At 49.7% G+C, this 12884-nt stretch overlaps 1 protein-coding gene and 1 pseudogene across 1 annotated transcript; one reads left to right on the plus strand and one right to left on the minus strand.

Annotated features, from left to right (window-relative positions):
- Window positions 1-62: 62 nt before the first annotated feature.
- On the minus strand, window positions 63-2263 carry LOC100842180 (annotated as a pseudogene).
- Window positions 2264-7736: 5473 nt separating this feature from the next.
- Window positions 7737-10103, plus strand: LOC100840268 (protein JINGUBANG). Its single transcript, XM_010238785.3, has one exon. It carries the CDS (start codon window positions 7937-7939, stop codon window positions 9428-9430), a length of 1494 nt encoding a protein of 497 aa, XP_010237087.2. The 5' UTR covers window positions 7737-7936; the 3' UTR covers window positions 9431-10103.
- The last annotated feature ends 2781 nt before the right edge of the window (window positions 10104-12884 follow it).

Genomic DNA, 12884 nt, shown 5'->3' on the forward strand with positions numbered 1-12884 from the left:
CTTCAAATGATATAATTGCGGATGGAAATACAAGAAAAAGACAAACAATAGCACACGGTGTATACGGTGCAGTAACTGAAGGAGTATATTGTTTGGAAGCTTGTGTTTAACAGGACTTCTCGAATTTCTGAAACTAGAAAGAAAAGAGAAAGACTTGGGACTTCAAATGTACTACTACCTCTGTTCCTAAATGTAAGATATTCTAGCTTTATGCTAAGTAAAACTTCTTAAAACAAAGTTTATAGCTCTGGGGCATCGTCCTACATGTCAATATGGAAAATTCTAGGCTGCAAAACTAAGAGATAACAAGAATGGTTTTGCCTTTATTTCTCTTCGTATGGAATTATCATTCTGCTCACTTCAAACAGATGCAGTAGCTCCCTGCTGTTTGTGCACAAACTCAATGCCCTTCTCGATGCTGCCCTTCAGCTCAGGCTTCAACGCTTCCAGAGCCTTGGCCTCATACTCGGTTACTCCCTCCAGGTCGGAGGAAATGATGGACTCAACACCGTTCTTTCCAAGCTTCACTCTGGATGCAAAAAATGGCAGCTCGGTTAACTCAGATTGAACATACGTGCACTCATAAACATCTGGATCACCAGCCAGTGCGCGGAGTGATGACTCGACAAATCTGGCAGCAGCATAAGCCATGGACAGGGTAGCAGATCCAGCACCAGCTTTTCGCCTCCATCACCTCTGTCCCGGCGTTCTGTATCCTCTTTGTCAGCTCCTCAATTTCATCTTCCGTGAAGGTGACAGATGGCCTAGTCTTTGACAACAACGGTAGAATAATCCCAGCATGACCACCCACAACTGGAACATCAACATCGATGAGCTTAAGGTTCTTCTTCTGAGCTACAAATGTGTTAGCTCATCTAGGGTGGAAACTCCTAAAAGCTTCTTGGGATTGTAGACACCCTTCTGTTTCAGAATCTCGGCAGCAATTGGCACTGTGGAATTGACTGGGTTGCTGATAATATGGATGAAGGCCTCTGGGCAATTATCCGCAACAGCCTCAGTAAGTGACTTGACAATGCCTGCATTGATGTTAAAAAGGTCATCACGCGTCATGCCTGGCTTCCTTGGGACCCCAGCAGGAATGACAACAACATCCACACCTTTCAAGCAGCTGGCTAATTCTCCCGGGCCAGTAAAGTCCAGAACCTGAGAAGGTGTGTTGCAATGGCTGAGATCAGCAGCAACTCCCTTGACATTTGCTATATCATACAGGCGCAGTTCTGAGACCAGAGGAGACATCTTAATTAACAGGCCCAGTGGTTGACCAATGCCACCAGCAGCACCAAGTACCGCCACTTTGTAAGATGCCTCAGGTGATATCTGAGCTCCAGATTTTGCCTTTGGCACGATCCTTGGGGTAACAGATGCCTGAAGAGATGCATTCTTGCTGAAGAATGACGATCCTGTTTCGAAGCTAATTGATGACGATGATGCCTTTAAGCCACTGTAGCTTGTGATGCCATGATTTCTTGGCTTTGAGATCAAAGCAGCCTGAGCACTAACTGAACTAATGGAAATAGCTGGTGCCATGGCCAACTGTAAGGACAGAGTTTCGTCAGATTTATATACAGGGGAAAGATAATACACAGCAGTAACGTGAAGAGTCAAGTTTAAGGATTCTAACTACATTAATTCCATCCAACAGCAGCAACAACAATCTAAAATCAAATTTGTATCAGAGTTGATTAACAGCAGGGATAGAGAAAAAGAAAGCTACAATATCATAAAATAATTCGACAACATCAACACCAGAGCAGATTAACACCACCAGCCTTTCCACCCAACAGCAGCAACAACACATTAACAACAGCCAATGGAGATGGTTTAATTTTCAGAATACTACCATTAGTCACATACCCACAACAAAATACCAACAGCCAATGGAGATGGTTTAATTTTCAGATAGATATGTCATAATTAGATAAGGAGATGGTTTACTTCTCAGCCATCACCCTATACAGTAAAATCAAACCTAACAAAACCTCCATCTAGAAATATTCAGAAATATGATCTAGAGAGGAAGGGGAGATCGAGGGGGAGAGCCAGACTGCAACGATGATGAGATCTAGAGAGGAAGGGAGAGAGAGAGAAGACGACACGAAATCATACCTCAACAAGCGGCGCAGCTCACCGGACACTCGGACGGCGCCGGCGGCGACGACGGGCGAGATCGAAGGAGAGAGGAGCAGGAGAGTGGCAGCTGAAGAAATGATGAGGAGGGCTCGAGGCCGAGACCCAGGAACGGCCCAAGCATGTCACAGGCTTTTTTTTGGCCCGGCCCATTGGCCAGCTATAGACGCAAAGCCCCTCATTCTTTTGAGAAACTCTGGCCTTACCAATTTAGAGAAAAAAGAGAGAGGAGGATTTAAATTCAAGGAAAAATCTTGATACTTCATCATTTGGATTGTTTGATTGTTTAGAGGAATCTCGTAGGATAGAAAAATAAAAGACAAATAACAGTTGTATTCTTTCATATGCACCACTTTTTTGACACATTCAATCGTTCATATGCATCACATGAACACTTTCAAGTACTGGTAGTATTTTAGACAGAGATCCAAGAGAAGACAAATAACAGCACTCGGTGTGTAGTAACTAAAGAGTACTCCCTCCGTTCCGTCCCATATTAATTGTCTCAAATTTGTTCAAATATGAATGTATTTATATTTAAAAAACGTCTAGATAGATGTAATAGAAGGTCACTTAATATGGAAGAGAGAGAGTATATCATTTGGAAGCTCAGCTTTAACCGGGCGTTCGAATTTCAGAAAAACAAAAGAGAAACACTTGGAGCTTTGAATGCAGTACTCCTCCTATTCTCCGTGCAGCGCGGGCCCAGCCGGGAGGCGCTCTCTCGGCCTTTTTCCATACATAGGCCTGGCCTGCTCACGCAAGTAACGCCTGCGGAACCAAGAAACGAAGGGGAAAAAATTCTCAAAAAAGGAAAGAAAAAATGTTCAAACATTTTGGTATTCTGGAGCGGATAACTTGCAAAACACAACTGCTATGTCGTTCGGGCGGGTGTAAAATCGTTGAAACCGGCATGCGCTGCTGCTGCCAAATTTGTCTGAATATATCCTCTTTCGACGCGTTCACTTCAACCTTGGACCATTTTAATCCGAGATTTCTGAAATCGTACGTCGTCAAAGATACTTCCCCAGTTCTAGTTCAGACCTCGCTTCAGACACATATACATACATACAAATGATGGAACTCACACACACGTCTAAATATCCGCTAGCTTGGTACTCACTCCGATCCTAAATTGTTGTCAAAGTATTACATGTATCTAAATGCTTTTTAAAACTAGATTCATTCATATTTGAACAAATTTGAGTCAAAAATTTACGATCAGAGGGAATACACAACATAAAGCAGGGCTTTATTTAATGTAATCGATCTCGCTCGATACTAACGCATGGTTCCCGTGGCTCCAACAAATTAAGAAGATCATCATTATCGATCAGCAGCAGCCAGCAGCGTCGTCTTAATTACTTTTTGCTTTGCCAAGATTATCTCCCGTTTCCCCCATCGGCAATGATGAGTCCTCCGCATCCGATTAATTAATCGATCAAACCCCATTAATCAACGACCGATGATAGGCCAGGCCGGGGGGTAGATAGAAGCTTAGGTATCAGTAGCTGTCTCACCTTTGCTTCTTCAAGTCCTGAAAGAAAACCCAGCAAGGAAAGCCAGCCGTACACACATGTTTCCTGATCAGGCTTCAAGGATAAGAGACCGAGACCCATCGACAAGACAAGACGTCTCTGTGTTAAAGACAACGATTGATTAGCTAAGATAATGTAATGGTTCTGTGGTGCTAATCGCAGTTCCTCCACTGAAATTTCAGAAAGAACGGCGGTACTGTTACTAGCTACAACTGTATGTGTAAATGTCAGCTTCGGTTTTTTCGTACGGTTGACTAATTGACAGCTGGTACGTAGGTTAGCCTGGTGAATCAAAGGGAGCCGCATACTTTTAACCCCAATAATTGCATGCTGGAGTATGTACAAAGCAGGCTAAGCCGCAAAGGGGGAGAAAACCCTGCGGCAAAGATAGCGATGGCAAGCTGCTCGATCGGGGCAATTTTTCTTCGTTGTATATTACATATCTGATCATCTTTTCCAAGTATTTGGATTAATATAATATAACCATCTTGACCATCCTAACATCTATTTCTTGTCGATAACCTATATGTGGACTAGGACTAGAAATAATGATGGTTGTGAACAGAGCGTAGATCAGGCGGCTTGGTTACTTGCGGTGGAACTGGTCTACCTAGAGTTAAATCCTAAACTTGACATATGGGTGTCACATTCTCTGGATTATTTCAGGATTTAACCGGCGCTATTTTTTCAGTGGTAGTTGACGTATCCGTCAACAATGAGCCGCCAGCGGTGACTTCGTCAATCTCTCAAGATCTGTCGGTTCAGTCTTTCGGAGGTGTTCATAAGGGTATGATGTGTGTGCATTCATAGGGGTGAGTGTACGCGTGTGTTGTGAGTGTCTGTGTTTGTACCGTGTTCCTCAGGAAAAAAATTGATGGTTGCACTTTGCTGAAGATTTTCAATAACTCGATAAGTGAGCCCTTCTTCTTTTTATTGTTTCCTTTCGCAAAACCTGTCTGTCAAGTTTATTAGTCTCGATAGTAGCCTATTTCCCTCCTTGCCATGCCACAGTGCCACCCAGCCCCCAGGAGAGGGAGAGGCAGCAAATTAATCTTGACACCTTGCTGTTTCTAATCGTGTCACCACGACCCGAAGATCGATCGGTCCAGCACCGTCCAAAATCTGTCAAACAGATTCCGTCCTGCTTGACGATCAAATAAAGATACACGTACGTATACGTGTTGCGAGCAGACGTTAATTAATTAATCATCTGTCCTGATCGTATCATATCTGGTAAGTAGTATAAGTCAACGGGAATAGATCTGCTTAGCACGACGTGGGCGTATATACAGTAGTTAATAATGGGCAGCTTAGTGCAAACTAAGCACATGATTATATATGCATCGCCATGTACGTGTCAAACGCTAGCTTGTTCTTGCATACGTATGTATAGTGTTGTCTACCGATAGTAGTTAATGGGCAGCTTGGTACAGATTAAGCACATAATTATCCTAATTATATATGCATCCTCATGTACGTGTCAAATGCCAGCTTGTTCTTGTAGGCGTTCTTGCATAGTGTTGTCTCCCGATAGTAAACAAAACGGCGAGCTGTCCCGGTGGGCTAATGCTGATTCCGGTTTGATTCTGTCTTGGCCTAAAATAGTACGAATACGATTAGTTGTAGTATACGAGTGTATTAAACTGGCTAGCTAGGCGCGTGTACGTACACGTACGTCATCGTGGCCGATCGAGGTGTCCGAAAATAGATTGCGTCCCAAGTCTAGGGACGTTTTTTTCTTCTTCTGGACAAGGCAAGTCCAGGGGCCTCACACGTACCATCGTATATACTCCGTATCATCCCCGTGTCTCAATTGACCGGTGTACTACTCCTCCGTCCTGAAATAAGTGTAGCACGTCAGTTTTTTTTCAGGACGGAAGGCTATACTGGTTTTCGTTAGCAGCTGGCGGAGACGTAGTAGTCGATCTAGAGGCCGGGGAACGCCCCGCTACTACTTCCATTTCATAATTCTTGTCGAAATATTAATTATATGTATCTAGACGTTTTTGAGAATAGAATTAACTGCGTCGGTGCTATCCGGTCGATCGCGTACGCGTACGTGTCGATCGGGCTCCTCCGACCCGACCCGAGCGTCGATCGTCCCGTCCCAGGACCCATAGTTGGCGTATATATGTTGGGGTTGGTTGGGGGCCTGTGGTGTTGCTGGTCGATCCGTGCGTGGCCGTTTCGTCTCGCGTCGTGCATCAGCGGGATCGCGTATACTCGCTCGCTCACGTCCCACCAGTGCGCGCGCGGGCCAGCGCCACGATACATTTCGCTTTGCAGCGGTACGAGCATGATGTGATTTGATGGACGGAAGCGAAAGCGAGGGCCTCTCGTCTCGTCTTGGTGTGCGTGCACATGGGAGATGGGAGTGATTTTGCTGGTGCGGTCCGTCCTTTCGAGGGACACGCGGCGGCGAGCCAACGGTGGTCTCCTTTTCTTTCTTCTCCTCCTCCTCCTCCTGCTGCTGCTAGATCCCTAGGACCGAAAAGGAGATACGCAGATATTTTGAGCGGACACCGAAAAGCGGCCGTTAATGAGGGCGCGTCTTGCATCAGCGGGGCCGCGTATACTCACTCACGTACGTCCCACCAGTGCGCGGGCCACTACAGAATTCGCCTTGCCGCGACAGCGTATAGTAGGAGTAGTAGCTAGCGTTATGATGTGATGTGACAAACTGAAGCAAAAGCGAGGGCCTTTCTTTTTCTTCTTGAACCGCGGGGTCAGGCACATGGGTGTTCTTGGTGTGCTTCGTCCTACTCCTAGGGAAGGACACGTGGCGGCGAACCAACGGTCTCCTTCGTCTCCTGCTCCCTCTCATTTTAAATTTTTAACTTAAATTTGTTTAAACATGGATATATACATTTTTTAAAAACGTTTAGGTACATGTAATATTTCGACAACAATTTTGGATTGGAGGAAGTAGATCTGAAGGAGATCGAAAAGCGCTCCGTTGGGTCCCTGGTGGTGTGCAGGTTTAAGCTTCTAGAAGGTGCCCGCCGGCGTGCGTACGGACATCCGTGACGTACCCGCCGGCGCAATGCAAATCAGCCAGCAGCAGTCATCGACGATGATCCTTCGTTTCGCCATTTCCCCCACACGCGTACGTACGTGTTAGAGCCCGTCACATGTTAATTTCACCTTTTCCAAGTCTCTGGTAACTTCGAGGAGCACCCCGACAGCATCATCCCGAGCTTGGTCGCGAGAGTCTCTGTCCTCCATGGTCGATCGACACGTCAATTCCACACCACACAAAGTCTAACGAGCTACAACTTGCTAGCCGTAACACGTCCTGGCAGCTGAATTAAAACAGCACCAGCAATAATACTACGACTCTCTTCAATTAGTTGACATTACATCGAGTTCACGACGGTTAATCTGCACGTGACGTGATCCGGTCGAATCGGTCAAAGGACAAAGTGTGTGTTTAATTACTACGTACTCGTCCTAGTAATAATCAAATATACGATCAGGATTCAGACACCTAGTGGATGTGGTTTCAGGTCAAAGTCAAAACCTGTCTACTCGTTTGCCGCCCATACGATTTCCTTGGCGTCGCTTTAAACCAACCTTCCTGCGTCTGAACAATATGCACGGACGATCTTTTCCCTTTTCGCAATGCAATTCGTGGCACGTTATACTTGTGCATATCGTTCGCCACCGCACGAACATAACGTGAATCCTAATTTCTGACGCCATTGAGATCTGCACACATTTTTTTTCTTTCGCATTCAATCTCTGGCTCGTGCCAACGTTGACAAATCTCCGAGCCCCGCCGTACGGCTAGCTCCAGTGCGGCTGCAAAAGACGTAGTACGTCACCACCGTCGCCCGCTACTCACCTGTGTCCTGCGCAAAGCAAATCGTTGCCCCGCCACGTGTCCCACCGGAACGATTCGGACATTCAGACCATGTGGTAGTAGTAGTAGCTGCCAGGAAAAGGCCCAAGTAATCTCGCTCGTGAAGCCTCAGCCGTCCACCTGTCCCAAAAGCCGCCCAGCCCCGTATACCGACCGCCGGCCGCCGGCCTCTATATATACCCACGCCACGCCCCGGCGCCATTGATCCCAGCTGAATATCTCTTCTCCGCACAACGAGCCAACGAAACCGCCAAAAGCAAAAGCGTCATCGTAATCTCCCTCCGGCCGGCCTTTCTTGGCTCCGTCGTTTCTCGCCAAGCGAGTTCGATCGCTCCAAAGACCTCAAATTTCTGGTCGATTAATCTGCGTACCGGAGAGTATAAACACCATGGGGAATCGCAAGAAGTTGCTGCAGTTTCTACGGCCGGACCCGGCGGTGGCGGCGGCCAAGTCGCCGTCCATTTCTTCCTCCTCCTGCTCCGACGACGAAGACAACGACGACGCGCTCTCGCCGCTGCCGTCCCCGATGGCAACGCCCAGCAGCACGCAGACCTCAGCCACGGCGTCGCCCTACGCCGCCTCGCCATGGATAAACCTCCCCGGCCTCCGCGCCGGCGCCGGCGACAACACGCCGGACCTGAAGACGACGACGGGGCTGCTCGGCTCCCTGGTGAAGCCAGACGGCCACGTGTACTCGCTGGCCGCGTCCGGGGACCTCCTCTACACGGGCACCGACTCCAAGAACGTCCGCGTCTGGCGCGACCACCGCGAGTCGTCCGCCGCCGGGTTCCGCTGCGGCAGCGGGCTGGTAAAGGCCATCGTCGTCTCCCCCTCCGACGGCCGCATCTTCACCGGCCACCAGGACGGCAAGATCCGCGTCTGGCTCCCCAATTCCTCTTCCGACAACAACAACAACAGCTTCATCCAGCACAAGCGGGTGGGCTCGCTCCCGAGGCTGGGCGACTACCTGCGGAGCTCCGTGATGCCGTCGCGGTACGTGGAGACCGGCCGGAGGAGGAAGAGCTGCGTCTGGCTCAGGCACTTCGACGCCGTGTCGTGCCTGTCCCTGGACGCCGCCGCCGGGGTGCTGTATTCCGGGTCGTGGGACCGGAGCTTCAAGGCCTGGAGAGTCTCCGACTCGCGGTGCCTCGAGTCCATGGTGCACGCCCACGACGACGCGGTGAACGCCGTGGCTGTTGCGGGCTTCGACGCGCTCGTGTTCACCGGCTCCGCCGACGGGTCCGTCAAGGTCTGGCGCCGGGAGCACCTCGAAGAAGTCGCGAGGAAGAAGAAGAAGAAGAAGAAGGGGGGGAAGACGACGAGGCACGTGATGGAGCGCGTGCTGAGGAAGGGGGACAGCGCCGTGAACGGCATCGCGGTGTGCGTCGAGGCGAGGGTGGTGTACGTGGGGTCCTCGGACGGCGCCGTGACCCACTGGCAATGGCGCCGCGGCGGAGACGGCGGCGCCCCGCCGAGGAACGGCGGCGTGCTTCGCGGCCATGGGAACATGGCGGTGCTGTGCGTGGCCGTGGCCGGCGGGCGCGTGGTGGCGAGCGGCGGCGCGGACAGGACCGTCTGCGTGTGGCGGCGCGACGAGGGCGCGCAGCATAGCAAGATCGCCGTGCTCAAGGGGCACACGGGGCCCGTCAAGTGCGTCGCCATGGACCTCGAGCTCGAGGACGAGGACCGCGGCCATGGCGATGGCGACGGGTACCGGCGGTGGGTGGTGTACAGCGGCAGCCTCGACGGGTCCGTCAAGGTGTGGCGCGTGTCCGACGCGCCGGACGCGAGCACGACGCCGACGCCGGCGCGCGCATGGAACGGATCACCGTCGCCGCCGCTGGCGGGCGCGTGGACGCCGTCCTCGCGGCTTCGGGGATGAACGCGCGGGGCAATGTAGAGCGCGCACGTGGAACCCGTGTGGCCGCGCGCGGTAGTCTGGCTAGCTAGGGAGTGAGTACGCAGTACGTAGGATTGACTACGTGTATGTACGCCGTATTTACGTATGCATGTACGGTGTGGCGTATGTTGATTGATTTGTTTTGTTTGATTGTTTTCTGGAGGCCGGCGTGGGCCCGCAAATGGAATGGACGGTGGGATGATGTTGATGGGCTTGATTATTTGTGGTGGAGATTTGGTCGGTGATCGATCGGAGCGGCTGGTGGCGGGGGCCCGGCTGGGGAGACCATGACTGCTGACTTGCTCAGAGATCCATTTGTACACTCTCTCGAGTAAGCAAAGGGGGAATGGATTTAATTAGCTGTGACTTTCGGAGATGTGAACGGTGTGTTTTCGTGTCTCTTTTGTGCGAGACAAAGTTGTCACACAAAGGTTTTGTTCTTGCTTTGCTTGTGTGAGAAGAAAAGAAGAAAAATATGAAGAGATCATATTGGTGGTGTGGCCGGTTTGCTTTGCTTTCATTCTAGCTAGGCCATGCATGTCTCATCAGATTTTAAGACTTTCGAGACGCATTGATTCCGGACGGTTGCTTCATGTGAAGCAACTAAAGATGTAGATGCCTGTCGTTTGGGGGATAATTAAGCCTGATGGACGTACGTACTTTTCGTCGTCGCTGATACATGCAGGATCGGCCATTATATACGTACACCAGATCAATAAATGATGCCGTGTTGGTTAATGATTATTTGTCAAATGCGACGTGCTACGCTACGTATTGCCAGTAGATGGGGGTGTGTGGTGTGACGCCGAAACTGACAAGCGGGACGCTGCTATCGAGTTCCGTACGTTGCAAGCAATGCAGATGGGCCGGAGGAGGCGCGTGCGGCTGGGGTGCATTGCACCGGCGCGGCCCAAGAGACCGACCGACCTGTGATTAGTTTCTGGTTGAGAATGACCGCTGATGACGCACGGTATATGCACGGGACACGTTTTTTGCAGGATCGTTATATCTTTCTCGCAACCAATAGTATAACATTTTCAGTAGGCGACAAGACCCTTTGAGCTGCCACATTTTAACCACGTTATCATGTGGCACTGATGCTTCGCACTTCCTATGGGCTTCGAGTTTGTCGCACTTTTTTTTGAGAAAGAACTGGAGTATACTTGAGGAGTAAAAAAAAATCACTTCCAAGAGCCTTTTTCCATGAAACCTGCAGGTCCCTGGAGTTGGGCCATATAATAACGTCTAAACAACCGTTTTACTCACCAGAAGAGGGCCCATTGGGTATCTCCCAGCTGAGAGCCCGAAGCGAGAGACACGGCCCAACACACTGCTATTGCGAGTCCACAGCCCAGGGCCCAGGCACGCACCAAGGGCCGCCCAGCGCGCCCCGCGCGAAAGAGAACGGTAAAGGATTCTTTTTTTTTCTTTTTTCTTGCGAACGAACGGTGAACGATTCTGTTCCGTCGGTTCCATGCGACGCCGGCGTGGCGGCGTCGGCACGTCTCAACTTAGGAGCACAACATTTCTACGTTGTTTCTGCATTGGTACACACATCGGCCTCCACTGTTGCGATCAATTTTCGTGAAGATAGATTTACCAATCGGGGAGCAAAGCAATGGAGCAGATACGGTAGATTATTTAAAGCGTTGGAAAAGTATATTTCTCATACTCCAGTACGTTGGTCGGGAGCAGCCACCGAAACCAAACCGCGGCGGATTCCTTGGCCCGTGACGCACGTCGTGGCCCCACCGCAAATCATTCCCCATCCATTCCGTCCGCGGTGGCCCGCACGACCAATCCACCAGCAGCAGCGGAGAAACCGGAAAATATCCCGCGGGGCCCGCTCCTCCGCTGTCTTTCCGGACCCACATGTCAGTAAGGGTTAGCAGGGGGAGGGAGCGAAGCGAGCGGTCGGGGGGGTGGACTGGGTCGGGTCAGTCTTTGCAGCGGGGCCCACCGCGGGAAGATTCGCCCTTGTTCCGGGCCCACCGGTCAATTCCCCCTCCTCCCATTGGAGACCTGACTGACTGAGGGAGAGTCTCGGAGAGTGGATGCCGGTCGGTTTGGGTTGGGTCACTCGCTCGCTGGTGACCGCATCGTGGGTCGCTCGGTCGGTCTCGCTGTTCCGTTTCCGGCTGCGGTGGGCGCGGTGCATGGATCACGGTTCACGGACGGGGCGGCGTTCGGCTTTGAAAAAGAAGAAACGAAAATTCTGGGTCGGGGTTGGAAAAGCGGAAAGACAGGAGAGGGTGCACGTGTCTGCTCGTGCAACGGTTTCTTTGCATATGCTCTCCGGTCGTTTTGTAATCGGTCGTGTGCTGTTTCTTGGACTCGATCGAGTGATAGCTCGCTGGGTATTTCTTCCAAGTCGCCATGGACGAGAAAATAACTACCGAGTGTTTCTAAATCACAGTCATTCTCTTTTGTGTGTACTGTACTAAACTAAACACAGTTACGTGAGTATTATTAAACATGGCTTGACCGTAATGTGCACCGCATTTTTTGTTGCACGTGCACCGTCAAGTTCGAATTTCGCTCCCACTCTTTCCCAATTGTGCGCTATCATCCACATAATTTATTCAAATTTAATTATATTTTTGTCGCACGTGCATCGCGGTACACTTAGTGGATCCCCCTCCCTCCCCGATCGAGCATCGATGACCATCCAATTCATTTGATACTACCGATTTACTCACATTTGTCACAGACCCGATGTTTTTTTTTTAGGAATTACCGAGGGGGAAGTCTCCCGCCTGAATTTCTTTACTCCAAAGTAGAGGTTTTACAAGTTCGTGAGACAAAAGTACAAATAGTCACGCCAAGAAGCGGCGGCTACCTTATGACCGGCTTTCGTAAGTCGGTTAGGCTAGAAAGCTGAGTCATATGTGATGCTCTTTATAATTACAGATGTAGGTAAAGTAATACGACGAAAAACAATCGAGTTCTTGTAGTCCCATTTCTTTTTTATATTATAGTTCTCATTCATGAGTTAGCTTGCCCAGACTCCCACGTCCTTTTTAATAAATCTGACAAGTCCCGCTCCTTTCTTTTCAGTTTACAAGATCTATTGGTGAATCCTAAACCGTCACTTTAACCTAGAAATACAAGTAGTATGCCTAGCATACCATTGCATGTCCTCGGGGAGAAGAAATACCACCCACTAGAAACTATGGAACATGAAGTTTATTTTCTCCGATCCATATTACTTGTTTCAAATTTGTCTAAATATAAATGTATTCATTCGTCTAGATACACGTAATATTTTGACAACTAATATGGATTGGAGGGAGTATAATTTCAATCCAGTCTTACACGTTAATCCGAGCCTCCGAGGATCAAGGAGGGAAAAACGGCCATTTCTAGTCAGAAGAAGAAGCCACGTCAGTGTACAGACTAGGGGAGTGATGATGATGTACTCCACTACTGGACTACT

This window comes from Brachypodium distachyon, chromosome 4, assembly GCF_000005505.3.
Source record: "Brachypodium distachyon strain Bd21 chromosome 4, Brachypodium_distachyon_v3.0, whole genome shotgun sequence".
Taxonomy (NCBI): domain Eukaryota; kingdom Viridiplantae; phylum Streptophyta; class Magnoliopsida; order Poales; family Poaceae; genus Brachypodium; species Brachypodium distachyon.